Source organism: Cavia porcellus, unplaced genomic scaffold (assembly GCF_034190915.1).
Source record: "Cavia porcellus strain 051 isolate PalLab524CR breed Dunkin Hartley unplaced genomic scaffold, mCavPor4.1 scaffold_2, whole genome shotgun sequence".
Taxonomy (NCBI): domain Eukaryota; kingdom Metazoa; phylum Chordata; class Mammalia; order Rodentia; family Caviidae; genus Cavia; species Cavia porcellus.
This window is the reverse complement of record NW_026947485.1, coordinates 46347049-46374546: the sequence shown is the minus strand read 5'-3', so window position 1 is coordinate 46374546 and position 27498 is coordinate 46347049. Positions and strand designations below refer to the sequence as shown.

General features: G+C 36.4%; 1 protein-coding gene across 4 annotated transcripts in view; it reads right to left on the bottom strand.

Moving 5' to 3' along the window:
* Positions 1-25807, bottom strand: part of Fam3c (FAM3 metabolism regulating signaling molecule C) — a 46363-nt gene extending 20556 nt beyond the window's left edge. The window contains exons 1-6 of one of the 4 annotated variants that reach the window (XM_003475039.5): positions 25576-25594; positions 25317-25359; positions 15563-15617; positions 11302-11406; positions 3861-3890; positions 2963-3086 (exon numbers count right to left, since the gene is read on the bottom strand). In XM_003475039.5, coding sequence (XP_003475087.1) covers positions 2963-3086; positions 3861-3890; positions 11302-11406; positions 15563-15575 — 272 coding nt within the window. In that variant the 5' untranslated portion in view covers positions 15576-15617; positions 25317-25359; positions 25576-25594. Of the gene's footprint in view, positions 1-2962; positions 3087-3860; positions 3891-11301; positions 11407-15562; positions 15618-25316; positions 25483-25575 lie in introns of those variants that run through there. The other 3 variants (XM_063241581.1, XM_013158333.3, XM_063241608.1) reach the window with 3 other exon arrangements.
* Between the last annotated feature and the right edge of the window lie 1691 nt (positions 25808-27498).

Genomic DNA, 27498 nt, shown 5'->3' with positions numbered 1-27498 from the left:
CATGAATTTAGAAGGAACTTTACATGTTTACCTAGTTACATTTTAAATGATTTTATAAGCAAAACATCTTTACTCGGCCCTTACCATTAAAAACAACATCTGGTTCTTAGTTTAAAAAATATTCTAAATAATCTATTTTTGTACCAAGGATTAAAATGATAATAAAGGTGAAATATTACTAATATCAATTTCATACAAACTTAAGTTATTATGCCTTAGATGAAATTATGCCTTAACTTGAATATAAGTAAGTTCTATGGATTCTCTAACATTCCTGTTTTGCTGAACACCCAAGGTTTATACCCAGAATTTTCTAGTTATAGCTAATAAGACTTAAAATTCCTCTTAATCATCATAACATATCTTTAGTACGCATGTTTATAACATCACAAATTCTATCTTAACAGAAATCTTAACTCTCAGCTTCTGTCTCACGTTTGGCTGATTATGGGCTTATCATTCTTATGAAGGGGCTAACACAACAGTAAACACTGCTTCAAAAACCTCTTTGACCAGGAGAGCAGCAACTCCACAGCTGTGACAAATGACAAATGTACCCTTGGGAAGCAAAATCACCCCCATGGGGACACAATGGTCTAGATTAGTAGTCTCGAAAGTAACTTGCATGTATTCAGAACAGGTGCAAGGAAACATAAAATTTCCACTTGCATAATTTTATCATCCACCTATGTCTTTTAGAGAACGTACTACTCTGTTCCCAATCAGGAGGCAGTATCACATGTGAGCTGGGAGTAACTGGGAACAGTCTTCCCAAAGTTTTCTCTATTCCATTAATCATTTTACACTGCAGACAGATCATTTTTTTTCAACATAAATGAAATCATAACATGCCAGAATATGAAAACAATTTCAACCCTTCACCTGCATCACCTACAACTCCCTACCGGCCTGGCCCTATTCACTTCTCTCCAGAGCTTCCCCGTCTTACAGTGCTCTGGCATACCTGTTCTGTCCATTCTTCACCTGGCTGTCTTCCTTCTCCCTGATCTCTGACTACACATCTCTGTCTCAGAATCTATTCTTTGACCCTCACTCTAAATCAAGATGCCCCTTTCTGACTGCCACCCATACATATCACAGCCAGGTGCTTGTACAGCTGGGACCACAATTTACAATCAGGTATCTGCATTTACTTTTTAAGCGATTCTCTTTGTTACTAGATTGTGTTATATGAGGGAATATGTTTGATAAGTAAACAAGTGAGTAAGGTTCACAGAATTCAGAATCTTTCAACTTTAAAAATATATTTTAAAGATTAGAATATACTGCAAAAAGCACTGGACTATGACTGGGTCCCTTTGGAATCTCCACTGGGCCAATTATTCAGCCTTGCTATCAAGACTAGCTTCATGACCTGAAGCCTAGCGACACGATCCCACCAATTATTTAATTTCTCATGGGAATGGCACAATGTTTCTTAACATGTAGATGGAATAGTGGCCAGACTCAATTTTACAGTTAAACTGAAATATGGTACAAATTCTGCACGACTTGCCCTTCACACCAGAACCAAATTCTCTGGCTTATTACCTACACACTTTTCTTTTTGACCTACATAATCACTGAAGAGAAATGTGCTAGTTAAAAACAAAAACTAAACATTCTTTTCATTAAGCTTTTACATGTCAAGTGGGAGAGTAGACATCTAAGGAAATCTGCAGGGTAAGAACCCTTTACCTATTACTGTATTTAGAATAGTACTTAGAGTCTCTTTAGTCAACTAAAGCAAAGAGAATAGGAATATTTAAAAAAAAAAAAAAAAAAAAACAAAACTTGTAACACCTAAGTGCCTTATTACATATTGATAAAACAAGACTGGTATAATGAGATACCAAAGACAGTTTGTTAATAATGGATCACCAGTAGCATCAAACAAAAATAAAATGGAAGCAAGCAGAGGTCTTGATAATCATCTAGCTCAAGTCCTTAATTTTTCAAGAAAAATTTATCCCCTGAGAAAGAACAACCTTCTCATAGCTAACTCACTGCAAAAGAAGCAAGGATAAAAAATGTAGGAGCTTCTATAGTAAAAAGGAGAAATACAAAAAGATTTGGGAGAAATTGCCTAGTATAGGTCAGTTTCCTATAACATCTTTAACATTACCTTAGTCTTTACAAAATGAAATGTCAAATTTATTATTCCACAGAAAGTTTAAATGTGCTCATGTATCTAACTTTTGAGACAATCTGATTAAAAGTAACCACTGAAAGTGGGGTTTGTAATCTCAGCAGCAGTAATTCAAATCATAGGTGGCAGTTGACACTGAGATAAGATTCTGAAAAGCCCACAAATCATATTTTGTGTAGCATCTCAACATGGGAAACCAGCTTAGGAGCAAGGAGTTTGTGTAGCAACAGACCTGTGGTTATCACTGGATTATTTCACATTTCAAAACAGCAGTCAAGTATTATAAATGAGAGATGCTGGTTTGTCAGGGAACAGTACATATCACTCTTACCCATGCTGTCAACAAGACTAAGCCATCATAGAATTCTAACCTGGTTGTTCAAACAGGTGGCCATGAGCCACAAGTGGCTACTGAACATGTGAAATGTGAGGTGGCTGGGTACCTCACATTTAATTTAATTAATTTAAATGAACTAACTTCCTCCCTGGTATGCAAAATAAAACAAAACAGCCACATGTGTCTGATACCTACCAAATGGAACAGTGCAAATCTAGAGAATTCTCTGAGGAAATCCCTCACTCTATACAAAGCTAGATAAATTACTGTGCATTCTTAGTCACTTACCAATAAAAAAATAATTTTAACAAGCTTTAAATTCATGGGGAAAAACTATATAATGATAATTAACATCACTTTCCTTTAGTAAAAGCATGTCCAGTCCATTTTCAGAAGTTTCCCTGAGCCTATCAGGTTTTGCTGGCTGTAATTTAATGAACAGCGCACCTTACAGTATAAAATCAACACATACTCACACATTGTCTTCCAGACAGATTTTGGGTCCCACCACATTGGCTGCTCCACTTGCCATTTTAAAAGCAAAATGCTTCTCAGGACAAGCTTTTGAGATTCCACATTTATATCTGGGAGGTTTTGTAGCTTTGGAAGACAAATAGAATTTTGTTGTTATTGTTGAAGAATGTTAATAGACTCCACCATCTGTTCTCTGTCTCAAACCCTAAGACATTATGTAAAACATCAAGATATACATATTTTAAAACATAAACTAGAACTTTTCCCCCATAAGGGTTTCAAAGAAATTCAAAACACAACAAAAGAACATAGTAACAAAACTAGATCCTACTAGGTCAAAAGTTAGTAACTGGTATAAATGAACCACAAAAATACAGTACATTCTTAATGAACACTTGAATTTATCTTTAAATTTCAGAATACAGGAAGTTTAAAATTGTTATTTTGTATTTTCAATTTACAGATCCATAAAAACCAATTACTTCAAGGATAACTAGAATATCTAATGTCCCACTAGCCACCTTTAACTAGAAATTCTCCTTTTACTCTTCTATCGCTTTCAGGACTTCTGATACTGGACCTAAAAAACCACTAACGGAAGTAAATATTCATAATAAATAAATACCAATGGTACTGGGCTGTTCACATAGTACCCATATAACTGCACCAGCACTTGTTTTTGTAAAATTTGGTGGTTCTGTAGGTTCAACCCAGGGCATCAAGCAAACTACACAAATGCTCTACCACTGAGCTACATCCCCATGCATATAAGTTTAAGGCATAATTTCCAAGATAAGTTTCTACTACCACTGAACTATCAGCATTGCTTAAGTATAAACTCTCATGTGCTTAAATTATGGAAGAACATATATTTGTAAACTATTAACATGAATTACTTACAACGTGTAGCTGTGTCCAATGCTGATCTTGCTAAGGAAAAAAAAAAAGTTACCTTTGTTAAGAATAAGCCTATTGGCAAGTGGCCATTTTTTAAACATGTTTAGAGTTTCTAACAAACTTACAAAAATATGTCTGAATACTCAGAATAAGTACAATATGAGTATCACTTTGGAGAAAATAATTCCATCCAATTCATTATAACTATTATGTTGAGTAGTAGTAATAAGGTAGAAAATTTTATTTTTACCTTACATTTTGTTGTTTTAATCATTATACATTTAAATCTCAATCAGAAAGTTACTGTACAAACTTACTTTAAAGGACTATACATATACACCTGCTAAATAATTATGGTATTAAAGTTATAGCTGCTATATGGTATAGGACACACATGCATATAAACTTCTAGAGAATATATGTAAGTCTATCTTGTCGGCTAGATTAGAAAATCAGGAGATGAGCAAAGATAATTCTTGACAACAAGGACAAGAAAGGGGACATCACAATGCTGCATTTCAAGTTATACCATAAAGCTACAATGATTAAGAAAAAAGCATGGTATTGGTAGAAAAAAATCATACTGGTGGATCAATGAAATAAAATTAAGAAACAACTCTAGGCTCAACCGTGCTGTCACAAGACTGCTTGCTATTTCAACGTTAAGTAGAAGCACAACACATTTTTAAAAATTCGTATTTTGTGAAAAGAAAACTCTCTGGTCTTTCCAGTTCCACTGTCTTAACCTCTGTTTTTTGTATTTTCTGTGCCAGTTTTTGACTGGTGGTTTTTTTGCATGCTAATGTAATTACTTCAACATAAAAACAAAAATAAAGATCTAACCTCAATGTTGAGAAACACTCATACCAGAACAAAAGAATCATAAAAAAGTTAATAGATGTTCAGCACAGTTCTGATGGCATTTTAGAGGAGCTTCAACATAAATTCTTGTTGATATGGGAAAAAAAGAATTAGGACTTACTATGCACAAACAACTTTACACCAGGAAAGTAAACACTGTGTAGTGCAAACACGTACTAATAAAAATTTAAAAACTAAAAAAGAAAAATTATTTTAAAAAATGAAAACCAAGGGACAGAAAGAAAGAGATGGCAAGGAGTGGGTAGCTTTAGTTTCTCCAAAATAGAAATGTATTATATATAATAATTTTTTAAAAAGTCATTACTTTTATATAAGGTTCAAGGAAGTCACAAGGTTGAACCTTAACATGAATGTAACAGAGCTCAACCAGGCCATCTATCATGATTATACTTAGTGTCTCTCTAAGCACCAACCTGATCCCAGCCAGGAAAGTTATAACTCAGAACATTAAAGTATTGTCGACACTCATTTCCTGATTTGACTAATAAGTATGCAGTGTGATAAATGTTAGCCAGCTGTCTGACTATAAGTAGTCACTTCTTTTTACTTCTGTACTATTTTTGTTAAGTGTGAATTTCCTGTTAGTCCAACATTCAAACTGCAAAACAAAAGTTAAAACTGAAAGACAGGCTGGTCCGATGGCAGTGGGTTATCAGAACTTATTAACATTAGTGTCACTAAAGTTGGTATACCACCCCCCCACGGCTAAATTTGACTGATTTTTTAAAAAAACAAAAAATCTGAAAGACAGCATCTAAATGTTAAAAAGAGGAAAATGATCAAGTGAAACTTTATTCACTCAATAGAGCACTCACTAGAATATTATGCAACTTTAGGACTTTAATAAACCATAAGGGTAGTATAATAAATGCTGCAGAAAAAGTTTAATATATGGAATAAAGTAGAAAACAAACTTTATCCATACCATAATGTTAAGCATATGTATGCATAAAGACAGAGACTTGAGTAAAAAAAAAAGGAAGTTTGTAAAGTTAATTGTTGAGATTATATTACTTGGGTCCATTCTATCAATTTTCTCTATTATGTTATTTTCTGTGATTGCATTATAAAAGAGGAAACAATTATAGAGATCTAATCCAATGATCTTACTTTTGTAAATTAGAAAACTAAAGCCTAGGAAGCATAAGGACTAGGAATTCTCAACCTCATCATGTCCTGAACACAAGTATTACCTGGCTTAGGCGTTACAATTTCTAGAAAGCAGCAGTGTTAGGATCAGGAACTCTGGTCTACCTCACCTATGGTAGCTGAGGTACTGGGAAGATAATGGGATCAGAACTTGGTTCAGTTATACAGCTCATTCACATATGGTAGTAGTCTCCTGTCAAGCACTTTTGTATGTGCTACAGACTTGGACCAAATTTTTTTCTTGGTAAAGAAAACTGAGGCCAAAATAATTTAATGACTTGATCTGTTCCAGGCTGCAGAGCTAGATTCTAAAATCATCTCTCATGCACCACTTGGACCAACTCTGAAAATGGAAATGTCTGAGGTCTTCTGATCACACACATGAAATACTGCTAGTCCTGCCAGAGTAGGAAGCAAGACAAAAAGTATTTCGAACAAACACTTTTGACTGCAAAGTGTTCAAGAGTAGAGAAAGTGAACTGTCAAAGATGCCGAAGTAAACCAGGTAAAAAGGGATACTTTGGGGGAAAGAAAGTACGAAAGGTAGTGATTATGGGTTTGAAAAAGTAGACTCAGAGAAACCAAGGAAACAATATTGATAGGACTTTAGAATGGACCAGATAGATGTAGGGGTACTGGAAGGAAGGAATCTGGATACCAGAAAGGCATCTGGCTTAAAAGCATCTTGGTTTTCATTCATATGAACCACTGAACAAAAGCATTCATATCTTCTTGGCGCTGAAGATGTTTGTTAGAGTAAGGATACGCGAGTGGGATAGATGATAAATTCTGTTGGACTTGCTAATTTTAGACACTTCTGAAGAAGATACAAGTGAAATAACATAGAGGTCTGCTGTAAAGAGTAACTGGGATTGAAATATAACCTGAAATTAAGAAACAGATGACACCATCAATTACCAAATAATGGCCAGAGGCCAAGGAGGCTTAGCAACCTGGAGAGGCTAAAGAAAAGGAGACAGAAAAAAATCAGAGAGGAATTTCTAAAATGGTCACACTAGCTTGCTTATAAAATGCAAGGTATGCAAAGAAGGTATGCCATCCAATTTGAAGGAAAAAAAAAGAAACATAACTTTACTGAGATATAATTTTGGGAAATCAGTTTATTAATCACAAGACTTTTAAGTAAACAACATCACTTCCATTTATTTTGTGGAAGAACAGTGGGGAGGGGGCCAGGACGGTTGATGGGAAAGAAACTCCCATGAAAGGACTTCTTTACAGATCAAAGTTCACTATTACCCTGTACTCATCAAAAACAAAAGTCTTCTTCAACTACACCTATCATTCTGAGAATTTCAGCAGCTAGAACCAAACAAGTGAATGACTTTCCACCATAAAAAGATGTAATCCAAGAGTGGAATACATGTATAACACATGCACCATTCCCTCCTCTTATGCAATAGTTATTGTTCAAACTCTGGTAGCTTTAGTCCTCAGTTTCTTTTGCGATATACAACTTTTCTCCTTAAGGAATAATAATAAATCTTTCTGACTTAGCTATATCAATGACTTATTTGTCAGTAAGACTAATGAGTCAGAACTACTCTTTACTTTTGTTTTTAATAATGTCTCAAGAGGATATTATTTATGTGCATACTACTTACCAAGAATTTAAATTTCACAGGATAAAATAACTCCATAGAACATTAAGTATTTACTGCAACAAGGTATGCAAAACTAATTTGGACTGTGTTTCATACATTTACTAGCTAAGTTTACAAGTTGAAAACTAACACTACATTAAATCACAATCATAAACAAGTCTGGGGAATAGTATCCATACCCATATCCTGGTTGGGACAGTAGCTTATAGTTTTCAGGATTTTACTAATAGGAGAAACTGAGTAAAAGTTACACAGGATCTCTGACTATGTTTTCTTTCGTTTTCTTCTGTTCTGGAGACAGGATTGCTATGTGGTCCAGGCTAGCCTTGAACTTGTTACATGGCCCAGAATGGCCACAAACTCACAATTCTCCAGCTGCTGCAGCCTCCTGAGTGGTGGGCCTACATGCATGCATGTATCATGCCTGGGTCTCAGTATTTCTTACAAATGTATAAAATTTTATAATTCTCAAAACATTTTTATTAAAACCTTGAGTTTTAATTACTTCTGCATTACTTCTTGATAGGTCTGTATTTTGTTTGTTTTTTGGTTCAGGAGCTCAAAGTCAGGGCCCCATACTCTCTAGGCAGATGCTGTAGCACTGAACTCCATCCTCAGACCAAAATATTGTTTAAAAATACCAAAAAACAAAACATCATCTACCTTGTAATTTCAACTAACTTCAATAAAAATTGTTTTAATTTTCTAAAATAGTACGTACTACAATGATGTATAGAAACTATTGAGTACTACGTAAGCTCTAATAACAAGTGGAAAGAAACAGAAAACTCATCAGAGAACTAGTGGGCACCTGAAATACTGATCACATGAACCAGCTCAACACTGGGTTAAACTTTTTGCCCTTTGACAAATCAAGTGAGGTGCTAAATAAATTGCAGAAGATAACACATAATTCATTTTAATAATAGTCTGAAACGAGAATAAATCCTACAAATTAGTCTGGAATCTAACAAGGTTTTGTAGATGTAATGTACTACTTCACTTCTAACATCAAAACATATATTTGCTCTAAGGATGCCTAAATTAAATAGCTAAGATGCATACTATAAAACTTTGCTGGTACTTAACATTAGGAAAAATTTAAATGAAAATCAAGAGAAACAACTATCATAGTTAAAGTATTGAGCATTTGTTCTGATCTGACTCTCATTTTTCTTCATTCCCACATAAAAATCTGAATCCCCAATTACTTCCATTCAGTTAAATTCAATCAGTATTTCTGCCTACAGAGCCCAGTGCTAATGCAGGGTAAAGCACCAAGATGTTACTGCCCTCCCTCAGGTGGGAAGATACAAACACACAAGACAGAAAAAGGAAGGTTCTATGAGGTAAAGCGGAATAAAAGGAATGCTAAAATGATATAGGTTGTACAATGCAATTAGAAACAACAGTTCAGAAAAAGGAGCAATAAATTGAGGAAAAGGAGGAGGCACAAACAAATGTACAAAGAGGGAGCACTGATACAGTGTTTTTGAAAAATGAAATGGATTAAGAAGTGACACGGAGATGAGAAAGGTGTGCAAGGTATGGAGTCAGCATGAGCAAAGGCCCATGTACCAAAGGACAGGTCAAGCTCTGTGGCACAGCAAATGTGACACCTAGTTTGAGTGTCATATTGACCACGGACTTTGTATTTTATTCTCCAGGACCTGGAAGTATTAAGATTCATGAGTTTTCAAGAATGACCTGGGAGTGGTGAGATGTGCATTCAGCAAAGACAAGGAGAAGACACAGGGATGTTACCACAGTGTTTAAAAGAACAACATGGACTACAGATGAAGATCTGGACGGGGGAGGAGACAGGGCCTACAGCTAGAAACAGACGCAGATTACTGGGGGGAACCAGCAGTGTACAATCACTGTGCCACACCATGGCTTCACCCAACCTCTTTGCTCTTCTCTAAAAACAGTGGGCCCTTCTCCAAATAATTTTTCTATTTGTCCCGAAGATTCTGTTGGCTCCCTTCTCCCAAGGATCCTCCTTTTCTTATCTGTTCAATCTCTTTTCATTGATTTGTCACACACAATTTTCACTCATGCTGAATAGGTAAGTGAAAGTCTGTTACTTTAAAAAGGAAAAAGCTATTTCTACACTGCAACCAGCTGTACTCTCAAAGGCTACCAAGCTGGCTATCTGATAGTAATAAACATCCCACAGCCCAGAACAAGTAAAGAGAAGTTGTACTATTCTTTGCACTAATGACTGTAAGCTGGATCTTGTATATCTCATTTTATTTTTTCCCCCCAAATCCATTTCATTTCAAGGATAAAAAGAAAAAAAAAAAAAAAAAAAAAAGGAGGTAGAGGAAAAAAAAATTTCAAAACACATCAATCAGGGTGAACAATGAGATATCTTATTTTAAAATGAGTGCTTAAAAACAGCCAAGTTCAGGAAGAAAATGATCAATATATCAAGACGAGCAAAGGTGGAGGATTCCATTACTTGAAAGGAAGGAAATGTGTAAGGGGGTCTGAAAAACCATGAACAGTTTAACTATCTGAGAGATCATGATGGAGAAGAGAGTTCTAGCAGGCAGAAGCAAGATCAGGGACAGAAGTTACTTAACAGTACAAGAGGCAGAATATATTACAGAAAGATGTACTCTAAGCAGTATTGGTAAGAAATCCACCTGAAATGTTACTCATCAAAATCATTTTTAGCCCTGCTACTCAGAACGTGTTCCATGCATAGGAACCTCAGCACCACCAGGAAGCATGATCAAAATGCAGACACACAGGCCACATCCCAACCAGTAAATCAGAATCTGCATTAGCCAAGATATTCTAGAGACTTTTTTGAGAAGCACTGGTATAAAGTTGTGAGTTTGGATGACAGAAGGTAAAGTAAATCTCACAGATCCCTTCCAAGCATTAATTCACACAAAGCAAAATTCACTAATCTGGAGATCTCAAAGCCTTTCATTCAATTCCGCCTCCTAGGCCAACATACTGTAGGTTTTACAATCTCATTTTCCATGCTTATTTTTTAATGTCTTAACACTGTAGCCAAAATTGACTAAATACGAGGATCTCTGAAAAGTATCAGTAATGTCCCTAAATTCAAATAATGAAGGCCTACAGTCTCTCCAAAAGAGAGACTTAATTTTACAGAGAAGTTTAGTTAAATATTAAGTACTTGCCACTTTAATACATAAACATTAAATTCTATTCTTTATTCTCATAATGGTATTATTTATAGATTAGAAATACACATTAAGTACTTAAATATACAATTCTCTAAAGTAGCATTAAATTGGTTCTATTTCATTAACTTAAAGATTTTGTTAAAAACTGAGTTAAACTGCCTAGTAACGGTACATTCACAATATAGAAATAATACATGGATACCAAAAAAAAAAAAAAAATCACAAAAAATAAGGGCCAAAAGCAAGATAAATTTCAATGAACAATATTTAAAATACACTATTGTGATTCCTAATCACTTGGTAATTGAGGGCTAGATTTAGGTCCAAGTTTTCCAGTAGTCAACAATTTAAATTTAAAGGTGTTATATTTCCTAGAATGTGCTTTTAAAAGCCATGATCAATGCCTCTCAATAGGTATAAATCTTTTTGAAAGTGTTCAAAGTGTTGAATAGAAGATTTGTTACTTTAATACCATATTCTGACTTTTACGTAGTTTAGAATATTCTAACAAATCACATTTTTCTAAACAGAGTAAATAGCAGTGACTCTATGTGTAGAGCTGATAAAAATTTAGACAACACATTAAAAATAATGTTTAAAAGGTAAAAAAGTGAAACTCACCAAACAGATTCCCTAAACTTGCATCCATTTTTATTTCAAATACTTGAGAAATAACATAAAATGTCAGTAAAAATACTGCCACAGCTACCACCAATTTTGCAGCTCCTAGAAAAAAGACAATAATTCAGGATGAGTCCACGAGCCCACAGAACCTTTGTTATGTATTTTAAATTTCTTTAAGACTATTTAAACATTTTCTATTTTTAAATGCAAAAACAAAACAAAACAAAAAACCTTACCTGTCATCAGTTGCTAGCTCACTACATAAACATGTCATGACTGATTTTGTTAGATTATGCAACTCCTAGTCTTTTCCAAATATAAGGAGCAATGCTACACGGAAATGCTACAAGAACATTGGACTTTCTGGACCTGGCAAGGCCAAAGTATCCACTAAGCAAAAAGTTCTCCAGGGAAATGTAACAGGGTTAGCAATGTGTCTCCTCTAGCTGCATCACAGCTAACATTACTCATGGCATGACAACCAAGTTACACTTAATACTTAGGTTAAGACAGGCTTTCTACTCCTGGAGGACATAATTTGGCATCTATCTTGTATTTTATAACAAGGTTACATGAAGCAGATGACTCATCTTTCATAACGTTTTATGTTTGCTTATGCCTTACAAATAGTCATCCCTGACATTACTGCTTAACATGAATTATCTCTTTTGCTTTTTCTCCAAGGTTTACCAGATCTAGTAAAACAAAGGTCAAAGTACAAGACAAGAAAAGAAATAGAAAAATATTAGCCAAAAAAAAAAAAAAATCTTCTTAAACTTATGATCTCAGAGCTGTCATTAGTTTATTCAAGAACAACATCAACGTATGTTTATAAAATTTTCCTTCCCTTCTCAATTTATATTGATGTAGGAGGTACAGGGCTGGGGATGTAGTTCAGTGGTACTGTAAAAAGAAAAAAGAAGTAAAAGAGGTGGAAAAGACCAAGTCATCTCATTTCTTAAAGGGGGGGAGGGGAGAAAGCCTAGCAAGTGCGATAATAGCCCAGGGTTACAGATAAATTAGTGGCAGCACAAAGACCAAAATCTAGGAATCCTAACAAAACCAAGTGGTTTGAATAACAGTCCATTCTAAAGCCAAATGATCTCACTCTGATTTCATAAACCCAAAAAGAACTGACTGCATCCTTCAAGAGGGATGGGAATGAACTGCTGATGCTCTCTCAGTGAGGCAAGGACGCGGAGAAGCAGCAGCGCCTCAAAACCTACTCATTGCTATTTAGAAACGCTCTATTAATGGCTATGCAGGCAGCAAGCAGGAAATAAATGGTAAAAAAGTGAAATTTCTCTGCTTTCAGTTTTGCTGTGAACCCAGAACTGCTCTAAAAGATAATATCAGCCTTAAAAAAATATTCTACCCAGTACCGATAAAAAGAAAAAAGACAAAAAAATATATATATATATATATTCTAACAATATAGCAATTTCGCAACAAGGAAGTTTAAGCACAATTCATCCCAGTTCTACCTTAGTCTTTATATTTGCATGCTAGTACGACCATCTTATTTTCTACAATTATGTATGTAACCACAGTTAACTTTTCCGTCTGTCCATAAATCAGAAATGTGAAACTTTTATTGATGAACACTGATATTAAAATGACTTTTAAAAAAATCAGTTTTATAAAAGAAAGTTCTAAATTTTATACAAACTAAGCCTGACATAAATTAAAAAGTTACAAAAATATATAACTATATTTTATATATAATACATGTTATGGTTTAGATCCACAATGTCCCCCAAATTCTCCTGTGCTCAGGGCTGGGGCTTTTGAATGGTGATTGGATTTACTCACTAACAAATGAGTTCAGCCGCTGAAAATGCAGGTAGAGGTGGAGCCTGGTTAGAGGCGGATCACTCAGGGGAGGACCTGGAAGGGTGCGTTTCTCCTACTGGCTCCTCTCTTCTACCTCTGCTTTCCAGCCAATAGGACAGCAGCACCTTTCTTCTGTGGGATCCTCCATTTCTAAGCCTTTTACCATTTCTACTTTGGAGTCAGATGACCATGGACTGAAAACATGAACCTAAACAAACCTCTCCTCCTTTAAGGTGTAGAGGTGCTTGTGTCCTAGCAATGAGAAAATGATCAAAGTAGTATAGATACCATTTATGGAGTGCCTACTATACAACTAAATGCTTTCTAGTGGCATAAGGTCATTTTACACAGCTTTTCAAATATTACTTTCTCTTACAAATACAGAAAATGAGACTAAAATTTTACATCATTTTCCTAGAGCTAGTAAGATGCAGCACTTACATCAAGACCTATTCACTTATACTGGACCATCAGAGGAATCAGGAAGAAACAAAAGATCTAAGGAAAAGAAAAGCTACAGGTAGAGGAAAAACTAGCAATGTCTTTGAAATTAGTTCTGGTAGAACATCTGCAGAGCTGGCCTAATTCAGAACCATCACTCAATCGGATTTAGAAGGATTTAGAAGGCACTGTCGCCACACCACAGCACTCTCATTCAGAACCTTTCGTGAAATTCCCTTTTCCTTCTAGCCATGAAAGGCAGGTAGGTGCTCCTGTTTTTCACAAACCAAAAAGCATAAACTTCAGCTGAAGACTAATGGCTATGTGGATACTTCAAAGCAACAAGATATTTTAAACAGAAGAGATTAATTGGTTAAAATCAATAAACTAACAGCTAATCTTTACTGTTTGTTCACTAAGGCAGTTCCCTCAAGATCTGTATGAGGAATATAAGCACTTAGTGAATAATAATTCTTCAATTAACCTGGTCATTAGTTGTCAGAATCAGAGAAATGGACTAGAAGACAAAATCAATTTAAACTAAAATGAAGTAGATTAGGGTCAAATAGAAACCTGCTTTTTAAGTCACCATGCTTAAACAATGTACTTTAAAATCATCTAGAGAGATATAATATTAAATAATCCTGCTATATGCAAAGATTACTCAAAAAAAGATATTGCATGCATTTTTAAACTACAAACAAGCTTGTGGTTTCTGAGGAGACTTTTCTTCAACAACTATACAATTACTTTTAAAAAGATGTTTTGTAACTTCATGGCAAAGAGATCCGGTTTTCAAAATTTTCACAAAAGGCTTAGTAACAACCTTTAATTACATTTGTTTAATAACCTTCAATTACATCTGTTTAATAATCATGATGCCTGATCAACTGTGCCTGATTCTATACAATTATGACCAAAGTATGAAGATGTGTTTGTTCACCTCCTGCGACATTAGGCATTTTTGACATTTTTTTTCAGGAAAATACTTAGCTTTCTGGTGAGACAATAATTAAGATCAATTATCTAGATTTTGAGAAATTGTACACTGCCTTCCATGTTGGGCACATATTCAGTAGATATTTCTTTATAAAACATGCATTTGTTTAGGTCTTCACTGGAGAAGTGGGGGGGGCAGTTAATTTCTATACATAAGAAGAGATCAGCCAGGTATTCACAGGCCAGTCTTTTTATATCTCAAAGATAGCTGCTTAAAACTATGAACATCTAGTAATTTTTTTAAAATATACTGCTGCAGGAACAGATCAATGTCTTTAACACATCGTCACACACTGAATTTGAGCAAACACTGAGCAAAAATACATTTTATTGAATATATGCATTAGTTTTAATTTAATACATGGGAGAGATTTAAACTTTTAAACTTTAGATATAGCCTCAAGAGGCTATATCTTTGAAAAAACAAAAATCAGCTTCCCTGTGCTACTGAAACCACTCTCCATATGGGCATTTTATATGCAATATTAGGCAAACAAGCTTAATACATAAGAAATAAACATTAAAACCAGAACTTAAAATATTCACAATTTCAAAGGTCTATCACCAAAACTTAACAAAGAATTTGTGATTGGCTGACTACCTAAAAAAATTAAGACTAAAGAGTGCCATTTTACTTGTTACATGTTTGCAGTACATGATTACATTTCTTGGGTATGACTGCTACATGTACACAACAAATCTTAATTTCTTTTTCATCCCCTGTCCTTTCCTCCTCCATTTATTTATCTCCTTCTCAACTGAGAGAGATCTATTTCCCTACTTCCTATTACCTCTTATTTTGCTCTTTATTTACAACTTAGGTTTCTCATGTGATATGTAAGCTGGTGCATCTGATTTATTTCACTTAATTTATTTTAGCTCAGTATTCAATATAAACAAACACCATTTACTCTCTACTTTGGACATTATAAACAAACAGTTTCCCCAAAAGTCAAACTTCTTTCCACTGGATTAAACAGCTTACCTGCTACCCTCATGTTCGATTTTTCAGTCTATGGCACTTGTCATTAAATAAGCTCCTAAAATCAAAAGAAAAAGCAAACACCATTAATTCTAGATTGAATATTCTCCTTTCAATTGAGTCTGATTTGGAATGTATAACTGAAGTAGTAATTAAGCAAATGTCATAGCATCTCTGAGAGTCTGTACCTTACACTACTGCTTCCTCAGCTCTCTCACAGAATGAGCTAATGAGAAAAGTTGCCATTGAGCAAGTGAATGGAAGACAGTATCTTATTAGTCTTGGTGATAATGCATCTTCAAGGAAATTCTGACCAGCTCCAAACTTCCAATTTGCAGGTAAGTTTCAAGGAGGATAAGCTGATCATGGAGTCAGGGAAAAAATTAGAAGGGGCTGGGGAGATAGCTCACCCGGCAAAGCACCTGCCTGGCAAGTCCAAAGTATGAGTTCGATCCCCAGTACCAAAAAAAAAAAAAAAAAAAAAAAAAAAAAACCCAAAACTTATAGAAATGGGGCAAGAGTTTAGGATAGTCAGCCTACATCAGTACGTGATGCTATTTCATTTCTGATACAATACCACAATTGGTATCACTGCAATAAGCATGCATAGCAGTGGGCTTTTTTTCAGTTTATATTTGTAAAATAACACATATAGAAACACAAAATTACAATTTCAAATGTTTCAGCAATTACTGACCGAACATCACATGTCAAATAAAGATATTATTCACCACGTAAGAAACAAATGCTATGAAAAAAACCCTACAAGTCTATGCACATTTCTCTTCTATGATAACACTAGTGAAATTTTTTTTAAAAAAGGAAAAATCTCATAATAAAGCCACATCCAAGTTTAAATGGACAGTTTCTGTAGTCAAATCAACCTCCTGTAAAGATTAAGTTCACGATGAGGATTTGACTGATGAATATTAATGAGAATCAATGTTCAGACATTTTGATACTTGTATTTCAATGCTGATGTCTACTAAATCACAGAAAGCTATTAAAAAAAAATAATGCAATTCTTCCACCCAGGACACTGAAAAGTAAGACATACAGTGTTCTAATCAATGCTTTTTGTGCTGGCTCCTTTCCTCCTCATAAGCTACTCCAAAGCAGGGAAAAAGATCAACACTTAAATGAATTGTTCATTATTGATTTCCTTCCTCTGTTAGTTACCTAAATACCTTCCATATGATAGGAAAAGTCAATGTTATATATCTTTTCAAACAACTTAGCTAAAGACTAGGAAAATACTAAAGGATTACAAGAGATACTGAAGTATTCATCAACCATCACACAAAAACAGAAAAAAGCCCCTGGCTTTTCAAATGAAAATTCCAACAGACTGTAAATCCTCTTTGGCTTCCAGTGAAATTGAACTTTGCCTTCACAACTCACATATCTTGTCATAAATATTCCAAAATAATTTTACTCTTATCTGAGTGCAGCCTAGGAAAATGTCTTAAAAATTCGATAAGCTGCTGGGCACCAGACACATGCTGTTCTGTTTCAGCTTCATCACCCGCTGGGGCTTACAGCACCTTCACAGCTACTGGCACTGCCTCAGATACTTGCTGTCTGCTTTTACCTCCAACAAACCTGCTTCTGAACTCACCAGATCTCACTCATGCTGAGATCGCAATGTACACAGCAGAACAACTGAATATAATTGTTTCCACTAAAATTTCTTAGTAAATTAACATTTAGTAAGATCTCTAAATTAAAATTCATTAAATTAAGTTTCACCCATAACACATCTTCAATTTACTGGCTTAATGTTCCTGCATCTTTAATTAATGACCCAAAGGTGTAAATCAGTCAAAGAAAAGCATGAATCGGTGTCCCCTGCCAGAGCAAATTCTAGCCCACATCACTGGCTGACCTATGTGTCTGTAAGCTGCTGGCACTGAAGTGGTTTGAGCATGTGTGTGGGGCAGAGTGGGTATATACTGGAGAGCAAATCACACAGCATGTTTACAATATAGCAATTCCAAGTCATTCCTGATGTGTGTTCCTAGGAAGGCATTTAGAAACAAAGGCAATGTTTATATATGATAACCCTAGTGAAGAGAAAGTAAACACATGATGAAAATCTCAGATCAAACTGCCAACAATGAAATGAGAATAGAATAGGCCCAGAGAAAATGAACACAACCGTAAAGGATGGAAAGGTCCTAATTAGAAATTTAGAACTCTAATCAAGAGTAAACAATTGAAGAATTTAAAACTTCTTATTCATTTAAAAGCAGAGCTATAGATATTATAGCTAATTAGCAAATCCAGAATATTAGTGGCTAGAAGATAGGGCAGATTAAAAATAAATTTGGGGGGAAAACCCTCAAACAGTACATTTATGAAATATAGATGCTCCAAAGTAGAAATATTGGCCCAAACAAAAAGTAAAGTTTCAGTGGTTCAGATAAATAAAGTAGGTTGTTCAATGTAAGATGCCTAATGCTCTCAAAGTGAACACCAAGAAGGGCATCGTGATGTCCCTGTGCAATGAAACACTGTGCTAGATGAACACTTAAGTGTGTGACCTAGTCTAAGGAGGGAGGCCCAAAGTAGGATCTCATTGTGACACGTTGTATTTCTTTAAATATTTTATTATTTAAAGATTTTTTTTTTAATTTTTTTAGTCCCAGTACTAGAGTTTGGTCCCACTGAGTGTTGTTACTCAAGTAAAAAAATAAAAAAAATTAGGCTACCACATGAACAAGGAGATAATGTCTTAGAATTCATTAACTTCATGAACAGCAGCAAAAAGCACAAGTGATACTTAACACTGAGAAGTGGATTCTAAATCAGGTGAATTACAAGAACACCATTTTATATCTACAAAATAAGCCATGAAAATCATTGCCAGGTAGAAGCAGTTAATACAGTCTACGAAATAAAGCATATATATAATAGTGCAAATCACACATTCTTATTTCTTGTGATCCTCTGGCTCTAGTGGCTATTATGAGGCATTAGAGATGAGGTCAAGGGATATCTAAGGTCCTATGGAGGGTACAGAAGCCCAAAAACAAATCCACTTCTTTCTCACCCCAGCTGCTCACTGACAAACTCTAATGTGAGAGACCTGTTAACAAATGTCATGCCAGTCAATTAGGCTTTTGCAAATTATTCTGGAAATTGCTGTTATCTGCTGCAAATCAGTCATTTCAGAGATGCGAAAGTTTGTCAAAATGACTAAGCTTATGTGTTAGAATCTTTACACGTCAAGAGAAAAATGTCAGAAAATGAAGCAAAAAGACGCATTCATTGATAGTTAATATCTACAAACAGCAATTAATCTGATTAATTAAGCCAGAAGAAAATATTACAAGTTATACTCCACAAATATGGACAAACTGTCATTCAATTCAATCCAATTTAACAGTGCATTGACAATTTTAAGTAAACCAACGAGGTTCTGATTCTAATATTCACATGGATCAGTGGCTTTTTCAGAGAACTATTAAAAATATGTCAAAGTGCAAATGGGTGGGATGTAAGGTATATTTTGGCTCTGAGATTGTTAATTTTACATGTCTAATTCACTGGCTCCTCATATACAGAGTCACAAAAAAAAAAAAGAGTACATATCAGGAAAAGATTCTAACATTAAACTTATTGAGACATGAGCTTAATACAGGTTACCTTTGGTCTCTACAATTACATGAGGTATTCAAAGAGGTGACCATTAGCTTCCCAATATTTACTAGTATAGCAAACTGCTGCAGTGTATATAAGGGTTTTTTTTTGTTTGTTTGGTTGGTTGGTTGGTTTTTTTGCAGATTCTGTATTTAAGCATTACTCTGAGTAAATCTGCAAAGATATCTGTGGATTGAGTAAAGCAGATGGCTCTCTTTATTGGGGTGGGCTTTATCCAATATACTGGTAACGTAAATAACAAACAAGGCTGAGTTCTTACTCGGTGTCACATTATGACATATATATACACACACACACACACATACATATACATACAGTCCTTATATGACATACATAATATATAATATCTTTCTCAACTACAGTTCTTGGCTCGTAATTCCCCTGACCAAAGCAGGATATCAAACCTTAAATTTTTCTTCCCCATAACAAATCATAGAAGCCCTAAACTTCATCCACTTTTCTGTTCTGGAGCCAGACATAAATTCTCTGACCAACCTTTGTCTGACAGTAGTTCATAAAGCCCTCCTAATTCTAGAGGGTTCCACTGCCAACCATGAAGGTAAAACTGCTGTATCAACAGTCCAAAAAGATCTCTGGGTGCCCCTTCAATCTAATGCATTCAGTCTTCTTTTCATTCCAGCACATTTTAACATGGCTGTCCATGCTTCAGGCATGCTTATGCAACAAAGTCTTCATAAAACTCCCAAAGGGAAGAGTCTGGAAAACTCTCAGGTTTTGGACATGGAAGCTCGGGGGGTGGGGGGCAGGATCCAGAGATGCCACGGAAGTTCTGGGTCACTTCTGACACACCGCACATAGGCACCTTTTCATCTGCATCCTTTATAATAACCTATAGCACAAACGGGTCACTCATAAGTGCTTCTATGAGTTCTGTGAGTCACTGAAGCAAATTAGTTGAAACCCAGGAAGAAGTTGTTGGAACACTTAATTTACAGCCAGTTCATCAGAAACACGGGTAAAAACTAAGGTTCTTACCTAAGGTGAGAGGGGTGGTCTTGGAAACTGAGCCCTCCACCGGGCGGATCTGACAGTAACTCCAGGTAAAGTAACAGAACTGAAATGGGTTAGCGGACACCTACCCAGTGTCTGTGGGACTGACGGTAGTTTTCTAGTAAGGAGTAACCCCACGTCCTTTGAAGCTCTTTTAGGCTGATAGTGCATAAGAGTACAGAAAAACTCCTCTCTAACAGAGGGAGAATTCACTGTGTCTTTAAACTGGGAGAATATATCAGGATACAGACTAGAACCATACTACTGGCTCTGTTGGGCTGCCGGCTTGCCAAATGCAGAACCAATACTTCTCAGCCTCCAACCTATATGGAACAACTGCTTACAACAAATTACATATGTACAAGAATATGTAGTTTATCATAGAAGATATCTATCTATAGAACATAGAATTTATTGCTATTCCTATATTTCCTATCTGCTTACATATAATCTTCACATTTATAGATGAAAAATACATATCTGTTATCTATATACCAATAGGTGTATGTGGCACCATCTGTATTTATAATCTATGTATCTATACACAGCTATTATTTACATGGCAACATATTATCCATTATTATCTGGTCTAGATATTGCCTCTTGGCTTTGTTTCTCTAGAGAACCCAGACTAATAAAGCACAAGATCAGGAAATAATATATTAAGCTGTGTATTTAAAATACACAGGAAAAAGAGACAATCCTGAAATGAAAAGAATACTACTACAACTATGAAAACCACTATGGTATTTTCTCATATTCATAACTAAAGAGTATAACATTAAAAACACACGTAATAAATAACTGTGTATCTGTGTAAAACAGGATGAGTACTGGGAAACTTCTGTTAGAGGACCATTATACTGCCCCAACTTTACACCGATAGCTGAAAAGCAACCATCAAACATGTGAAAATGAACAATCCACCCATGTTCAAATTCAGCTATATTTAGACAATGAAATTTGAATTTCCTATAATTTTAATATACTGTTAATTTTTCTACTTTTTATTTTTTCTCCCCACTTAAAAAATGTGAAAAATCAATCTTGGCTTGTGGATCACATAGGTCTATGAGTTACAATTTGCCAACTTGTGAGACAAGAATGAAAGAGAAAAATGTTTTTAATCAAAAAAATCTAAAATGGAAGAATTTAGAACTTTGTGATGGTCCCAGAATAGTCCTACATTTTCTGCTGGGGTTATTTTAGGATACACAACTTCCATAGAGTTTCCACTGCTTCTCCTAACAATACTACTACAGAGCTAGGCCTGATCAGACAATTCTAAAGTCTGTGCTCTACCATACATTTTCCTAATTGACTACTCTTCATGGAAAGCAGCATGTTTTCTAGAGGAAACAACAACCTTCAAAAACATGCTTTCTTTTCTATAGATGAAACTGTCCATCTAGAGTGAAGGCAGGAATGAACCTAGATACTAATGCTTCCAAATCTCAGGAGACAAAAATAAATCAATAAAAACCAATCATACCAAATTAATCCACGTTTCATTAACTATGATTTTAGTGGGAAGTTAACACTGTTGTATCTTTTACGTACCTGCATATGACAGGCATAAAAAAGCAAAGAGAACTCTGTATCTGATGCTTGACCAACTTTTAAAGTTCCAAATACTTAGCTATTAAAAGACTTTCCTTTACAAGTTATTTCTGTAGTAAATAAGAGACCACTACCAAACATTCCATCTCATCCAAAGGCCACCATACATACATCTTTGCCAGGCTGAACAAACTTTTAAAATGACAAATGGAGAAGGGTGAAAAGATTACGTTCATTTGAAGGATTATTAACATTTAAAAACTCAGTATGCTATCTGAGCTGCTATCATTATATTGCACATCTAATAGAATGTGGTGTTTAAAATCTAATTATTAACTTCATAAAATACTTAATAGTACCAGAACACTAAAAACGAGTTAGTTCAGTCATTTGGAAATGTCTGGTCTAGACTGACTTTGTCCCAAGTCTTAGAGGAGAGTGAAATAGTCAAGCCTGACAGACCACACATCTACTTTCTGAGAGCAGAACTCTCAACACGAGTGACCTCAATGTCAAAATTTTGCAATACTCCTCCAGTCCAGGTAAATCAGCTATAGAAATCTAGAGTTATTCATTCCTCATCAGAAATGTGAGATATCTGATTTGGGAAATATTCCAGCTGATCAACAAGCATTTCACTTTGTTTTCCAAACACATGTTAAGAGATTACAACCAAACTGGACTTGTGTTCTGTCCCTCCTTGCCAAATCTAACACAGCTAAGCAAGTTTCTCCACCACTAAAGGGTACACCATAGCAGGTGGTTTGGCTTTTCACTGAATTCTCATTACTGGAAATAGAACTGTCCTAACTTATATTCTTTTAGCATCCAACAGGATACCACAGCTTTTCTTTTTGAGTTGGCCCCCAGAGTTCTGGTCTACTCTGATGTAGGCTTGATGTTAACCATATCCTAAAACTACTCATGATGGCTCAGTACACAGCTGGTGTACTGGTGGGTATGTGTATATTCAGCTCACTGGCAATATTGGCCGCAGACTCTAACCAAAATAGAAAGACAGAAAAGACCAAATCAAACCGTCATGCTGCACCTGATGTCAAAGTGACATTAGGGTTAGGGTTAAGTAAATATTTCAGGGGACTCTGAGGCTTTGGAACAGAATGTAGAAATGATTGGAAAGGAAAAGGAGTAAAATCCAACGTGGTAAAACCAAAGTACAAGATCCCTCAAGATATACCTAAGATGCATTTATTAACAGTCACCAGTATAACCTTCATTACAAACCATTCACAAGTAAGGTCACTTTATATATAAATGTTTTTATAGACACTTCACGTGGCAAAATATCTGAAGAAAGCTGTTATAATTCTTTTATCTCATCTTGCCTCATAGTAAAACTTTAACATAGTAAGGCGCCCCTTAGTTCCTGACACCTAAAACCCTTTATTACTGATTTTAAGAGGTACACTGCTCTCCCCATTAACATGACTAAACTTGCAGTGAGATTTATAATCACACTTTTTGTTTCCTAGTAGTATGTAAAATGGTGTGCCTTACAACCTATGGGAATAAATTCAATGCAAGATCATATCAAGTTCTCTGAAGCAACAAGTTCCCCTGGTGATTCTCATTCATGCTCTGCTCTAAGAACTTCAGAGCTACAGTATACCATTCCATAAGCACAGAAAGGGCACAGGGTAAATAAAGCAGATTTAGGGAAAAAAAATGACAAGAATTTTCAATTTTTTCTGAACAAGGAGTAGAAATTAGCAGGTTTCCAGACAGGCCTCCGTGGGGGCGGAAGAGGGGGAGGGAGGCAATGACTAAATCTGGAGAAATGTGGCGAGAAAAGAAAAAGAACTCCACTCAGCAAAGGCTGAAACAGGTTACTAGATTTTAAATTACTCAAATATGTTGTAGTTTTTAATCAAAGGAGGATTTTGCTCAAAAGGCTATAATCCAGTTAAAGAAATGTGATTAAATTTCTGGAACTCAGAGAACAAACATCAAAATGCAATAAGACAGTATTCTACACAATACTGTTTGCTTCTTCAAGAATTCTACAGCTGTTTAAAGTATAATGTAAACACCCTAATTCTGCAGCCTCGGGGGAGACTGAAGGACAGAGATATTAAAGAATGATTTTTTTAAAAAACCTACCTTCATGTATTTTACTTATTAAGAAGAATATAAATAAGATAATCAAGTATCCATTTCAGACTACTAAAAACAAGAAAGATTAGAGAAAGGCACAAATTTTCACCTAGTGTAACTGCTATCTTCATTGCCAGTAACTGTGTTACTTTACACCAAAAGAGAAGTCACAGTTTGCTCTTCTGTGTTTAAGAATCCACTCCACTATCCTGTCTTTAAGCTGTCTATAGAACCAAAATGCACCAAAGTAGAAACAGTGTGTCCGTCAGACTTCTCTCAAAGAAACGGTTCCAAAAAAAAAAAAAAAGAAAAAAGAAAAAGAAATGGTTCCACTGCCTGAAGAGCATGGATAAAACACAGCATCTATACACTATTTCTATCGCAATATCACACACACAACTAAATAAATAAATAAATACCAGTTAGCAGCCACTTGCAAAGAGTATCAGAAAGTTTCAACTGTAACATTTTCTTAAAAAACGTATCAAGAGAAATAATTAAAAATTCACTTCTGTTGACCAATGCACTTCAAAACTCACTTAATGATCACCAACTGCAGGTAATGAGTGGTTTCATTAGGTAGAACACTTATTACCATAATATCTTAAACCTTTTAAATAAGAGATTATGAAAACCAACAGGAACGGACTCACAGTTTGAGATGTATCTGTAACTTTGTCTCTAGTACACACATACACAAATCACCAAGATCCATCAAGGGATGAATAAATAAATGAAACATGGTAACTGTAACCATATGTGTGATTTTGGTCTACCTTATAGGAGCACTTATGCTGGTTTCTGAAATCAACCACCAGTCCAGATAGAGAACCCCTTTATTGCTTGCTGAATGGCATTCGGGAACTTACTAATTTTTACTAAGTTAAATGAGATATTTGCATTCCTTGAGGCACCTTATTATAACAGTAGTGTTTTCAAAAACTTGGAAAACCTAACAGGATAGCACTAGTCCTGCATTAAAAAAAAAAAAAAAAAAAAAAAAAATCTAACAGGACAGCACAATTCTGCAAAAAATCTAACAGGACAGTACACTAGTCCTGCAAGGTGTTCACAGTTCCAAAGGGGGATCTGCTGCAGTCACCAACCTTTACTTCTTTAAGTACTCATATTCTCATCTGTAAAACTGGGAATATCAGATAAAATTCAGTGAACTGCGACAAGTAAATAAATGTACACGTGAAAGCACTTGGCAACAGAGCCTGGCACGCAATAAGCAATTTAAAATAGTTACTCTATCCGCACATAGCTAAATAAAAAGAAACAAGGTTTTTTCAACTAAATTGAGGGCGATGGAAACAACAATCTGAAATCCGCAACAAGGCGTCATTAAATCGTCCTAGTACACAGTAGCGGGTATCATAGCAAAATAAATAATGAAAATGAGTACCACGTTCTTTGATGACGTCGGAGGCCAATGGGCTAGAAACAATCTGTAAAAATAAAAAGCACCTCCAGCTTAAGGACACCAAAACTTTGCAAGTCAGGACGGCCCTCCACGGAATGCAACCCCAACACTCAGGTCCACCGCCCCGGAGCTCGAAGCCTGCGCTCCCGCCCTGCTAGCCGCGACCCGGGCTCTGCCCCGCCCTCGCGCAGCACAGCGCAGCGGCCGGGCCGGGGATGCTGGGCGCGGTGGCAGTTCGGACCCGTTACCGCCGCGGATCCGCTCCCGGCCGCCCAGCCAACGCTCGCTCCTCGGCCGCCGCTCCGGCTCCTGCCGCCTCTCACCGGCTGGGCCGCTCCCGCCGCGCGCCGCCTCCGGCCTCTCGGTTGTCAGTCCCGCCGGGCACCGCCTCCAGCTCGCGTCGCGCTTCCTCCCGGGCTGGGCCGGCCGCCCCTCACGTCTCCAGCGGCCCGGAGGAAGCCAGCTCGCCCCCGGGCCTCCTCCCGCCCACGCCGCCCTTCCGCGACCAATGGGCCCCGCCGCCGGGAAGCCGCGCCCGCCCCCTGGCGGTGGAGGACCCAGGCGCCGGCGCAGGCTGACTGGCGGGAAGGCCCGGAGCCCCGCCGCGCCTTGCTCAGTCCAGACCTGCCACGTGGGGGCTGCCGCCGCCCGCACGCCGCTGGGTGACGCCCCCGGGGGAGGGCAAACGATCGTGGCCTCCTCCCTCCCACACACGCACAAGTTCCAAGCTCAAGGGCAGGTATTTTAAAAATGACCACCCTCATCCTGGAGAGCCGTCAGTGGGAGTGTGGTCCTATCAGCCTAGGACATTAGGTCACTGTCATCAAACTCCTTGAACACTAGGTAACTGATCATCATGAATATCCTGTATGTCCAGAATATTATAATGAATTCTGGTAACCAGTAATACACCACCCAAGGGAATAAGGAGCCGCTGGCGTTTTGCATGACATTTTTTGTCTGTTTAAAATTTTAGGAATTTTACTATTTTTTTCCCCTTTTCTTTTAGGCCGTTTTTCCATGATTGTGTTGATAACTGGGAAATTAATTCGTATTTTACAGTACAGAAACTGAGAACACAAAATTATTTCATAAAATGAATCTATATTACTGCATAACTATTAACTAGTCTTAGAATATTAGGACAATCCACAGTAGTAAAAGTTAAATTGCATTAAAGAAGCAGTAGTTTCTACCAATAGTTGTTCTTCCAAAACTCTTTTCTTCTTTAGAAATACAATATATGCAACCTAAATGGTAGCTATGAATTCTGCAATACTTGATTCTTGGTTCTGGAAGGAAGCAAAGGAATACATTCTGAGTGGCTTCCATGTGCCAAACACTTTGGTAGGCCTTGATGTTTGTACCCTCATTTGACCACTCAAGGCAAAATAGGAATTAGCTGTGTATTTATCTTTTTAATTTTATTAGAACATTTTTGATGTATGTAATAATATACATAATATTTTAGATTATACACATCAAGAATGTGTACCTGTGCATGACATATCTTGTAGTCAATTTAGAGGATTATTTTATAATATTCACCCCAAAAGTCAAATGCAGAGGAGTGAGAGATCTATGTGTTACAGATCCTAAGAATGGAACCCAGGGCCTGGATCTCATGGTAATGTCCTATATGAATCCAGCCTAGAGCCCACTCATGCAAGTCCTATCAGCGATCTGTACTGGGAAAGCCCAAAGTTCAGTGGTAGGAGTTAGAAAGTCTGCACCCTCTGGGTGAAGGATCTGTGCCAGAAGGCTGAGGAAACTGCCCCGGACCCAGCAAGTGACACTCAAAACAAAGACGCAGCACACCCAGAACAGCAGCCATCCCAGGCAACAGTGAGGACCTGAGCTCCTCCACAGAATAGGTGAATTCTCCAGGGAAATCAGCAGCATGCAGTGTTCCCTTCCCCATCTCCTTTTAAGTCATTTCAGCAACGATCCTCAGGTGGGTCTTCCATACCCAGCACCATGCTGACACAGATTGTTTGGGTGTTCCAAGTTGATCATTAATTAATTTACCACTTCTTGATGCTTCTTTTTTCCCATTACCATCTCCTCCATTCAACCCCTCTTTATGTTTAATAGATCAAAAATCTAAAACAGTTTAAATAACCTACTCAAAAATACAAGGTAGTAAATTAGGAAGTTCGATTTG